This window comes from Galeopterus variegatus, unplaced genomic scaffold (assembly GCF_000696425.1).
Source record: "Galeopterus variegatus unplaced genomic scaffold, G_variegatus-3.0.2 Scaffold1513, whole genome shotgun sequence".
NCBI classification, from domain to species: domain Eukaryota; kingdom Metazoa; phylum Chordata; class Mammalia; order Dermoptera; family Cynocephalidae; genus Galeopterus; species Galeopterus variegatus.
The window spans coordinates 166938-168322 of record NW_007727624.1 but is presented as its reverse complement, the minus strand read 5'-3'; the positions used below and the strand labels follow the sequence as shown (position 1 = coordinate 168322).

General features: G+C 52.1%; 1 protein-coding gene across 1 annotated transcript in view; it reads right to left on the bottom strand.

The window, feature by feature from the left end:
• COTL1 (coactosin-like F-actin binding protein 1) overlaps positions 1–1384 on the bottom strand; it is a gene marked incomplete at its 5' end in the record, with an annotated part of 45274 nt that extends 43890 nt beyond the window's left edge. Inside the window, 2 exons of the mRNA XM_008577448.1 lie at positions 975–1057; positions 1314–1384. Of these exons, the coding sequence (XP_008575670.1) occupies positions 975–1057; positions 1314–1384 (154 nt within the window). The remainder of the gene's footprint in view (positions 1–974; positions 1058–1313) is intronic.
• Between the last annotated feature and the right edge of the window lies 1 nt (position 1385).

Below are 1385 nucleotides of genomic sequence, written 5' to 3'. Positions count from 1 at the left end.
CAGACAGAAAATAGCCACTCCAGGATTCAAACCCACACCATCTGGCTCACAGTCCACACCCTAACCTCCCGGCTGTGCTGCCTTTGTCTGAAAGTTTGCATCCAAGCTAAAGACCAGAGACTGAGAGGAAGTCAGGTTATCCAGTATCTTTAAAGGGTCTCATTACCAAGGATGCTGAGCCTTTTGCCTCTGTTGAGGGTTTATGGCTATTCATGCCACGTGTTCTTTCTTTCCATGGTGCAACACTCCACAGGGAAGTGCACAAGGTACACATATCTTATGTATACAGTTTGACGATTCTTCCATTATGTGCACACCGATGTAATCCCCTCCAGATCAAAATATGGGACATTTCCAGCTTCCAGCAGCCTCCCGTGTGCCCCTCCCAGTCAGTGGCTATCCATCCTACAAAGCAACCACCATTCTGACTTTTCACACCATAGATTAAGCTTTGCCTTTTCTAGAATTTCATATAAATGAAATCAGATAGTGTGTACTGTTTTGTATTTGGCTCTATTCTTGAAATTAAAAAAAAAAAAAAACCTCCTGTAATCAGCACACAGACAGTGATTGTGGGAGAAAGGAGGGTGTGGCTTTGTCACAAGCAGACCCCTAGGTTGTTTTTATTTGGGCTCACTGACCCATCAAGGGGGAAGATGGGAAGAGCTGAACACTGGAGTTTGGAACTGCATGAGTTGACCTTGGAAAACCAGTGAACCACAGGAGGCAAAGGAGCTGTCCCGCCTGGACAGGGGACTGTGGGAACGAGGAAACCAGGTTGGCCCCTGCCGCTGCTCAGAACGTCCAGAGGGGAGAAGCCTTTAGAACGCTCAGATCTGGTTCCTCCATCGCCCCGCACCAGAGGCGCCCAGGGTGGCCACCGGTTCTTCCTACTTTGGCCTCCGCCGCTCCTCCCCGGGGTGTGACCATCTCCCAAAAGATCATGAGCCCGCCTAGAAGGCGCGCCTCCCTACCTGTGCACTGTTGGATGAAGTGCTCGTATTCCGCTCCCTGCTCGCCCGGGACGATGGTGGAGCCGTCATATTTAAAAGTCACCCTTTGGATTGGAAGAAGAGAAAACACACACACATGAGCGTTGGTGGGCGCACGGTGCGGCGCTTCCAGCAGGACAATCTAACAGATGCTCTGGCTAAGGAGAAGCCAGCGCTGGCTTTCCACGCTGTCCTGGAATAAGGATGCAGAAGACAGCGAGGGATGACCCTTAGTCCGTCCCGTTTGGAAAACGGCTCGGTGCACTAGGCCCCTGGCGAGCTGGGGGAGCGGGGCTTGGAGATCAATGAAAAGTTCCTCACCAGATGACGGCCGAGCCGTCGTCGCGCACCAGGTTGTACGCCTCCCGGCAAGCCTCTTTGTCGATCTTGGTG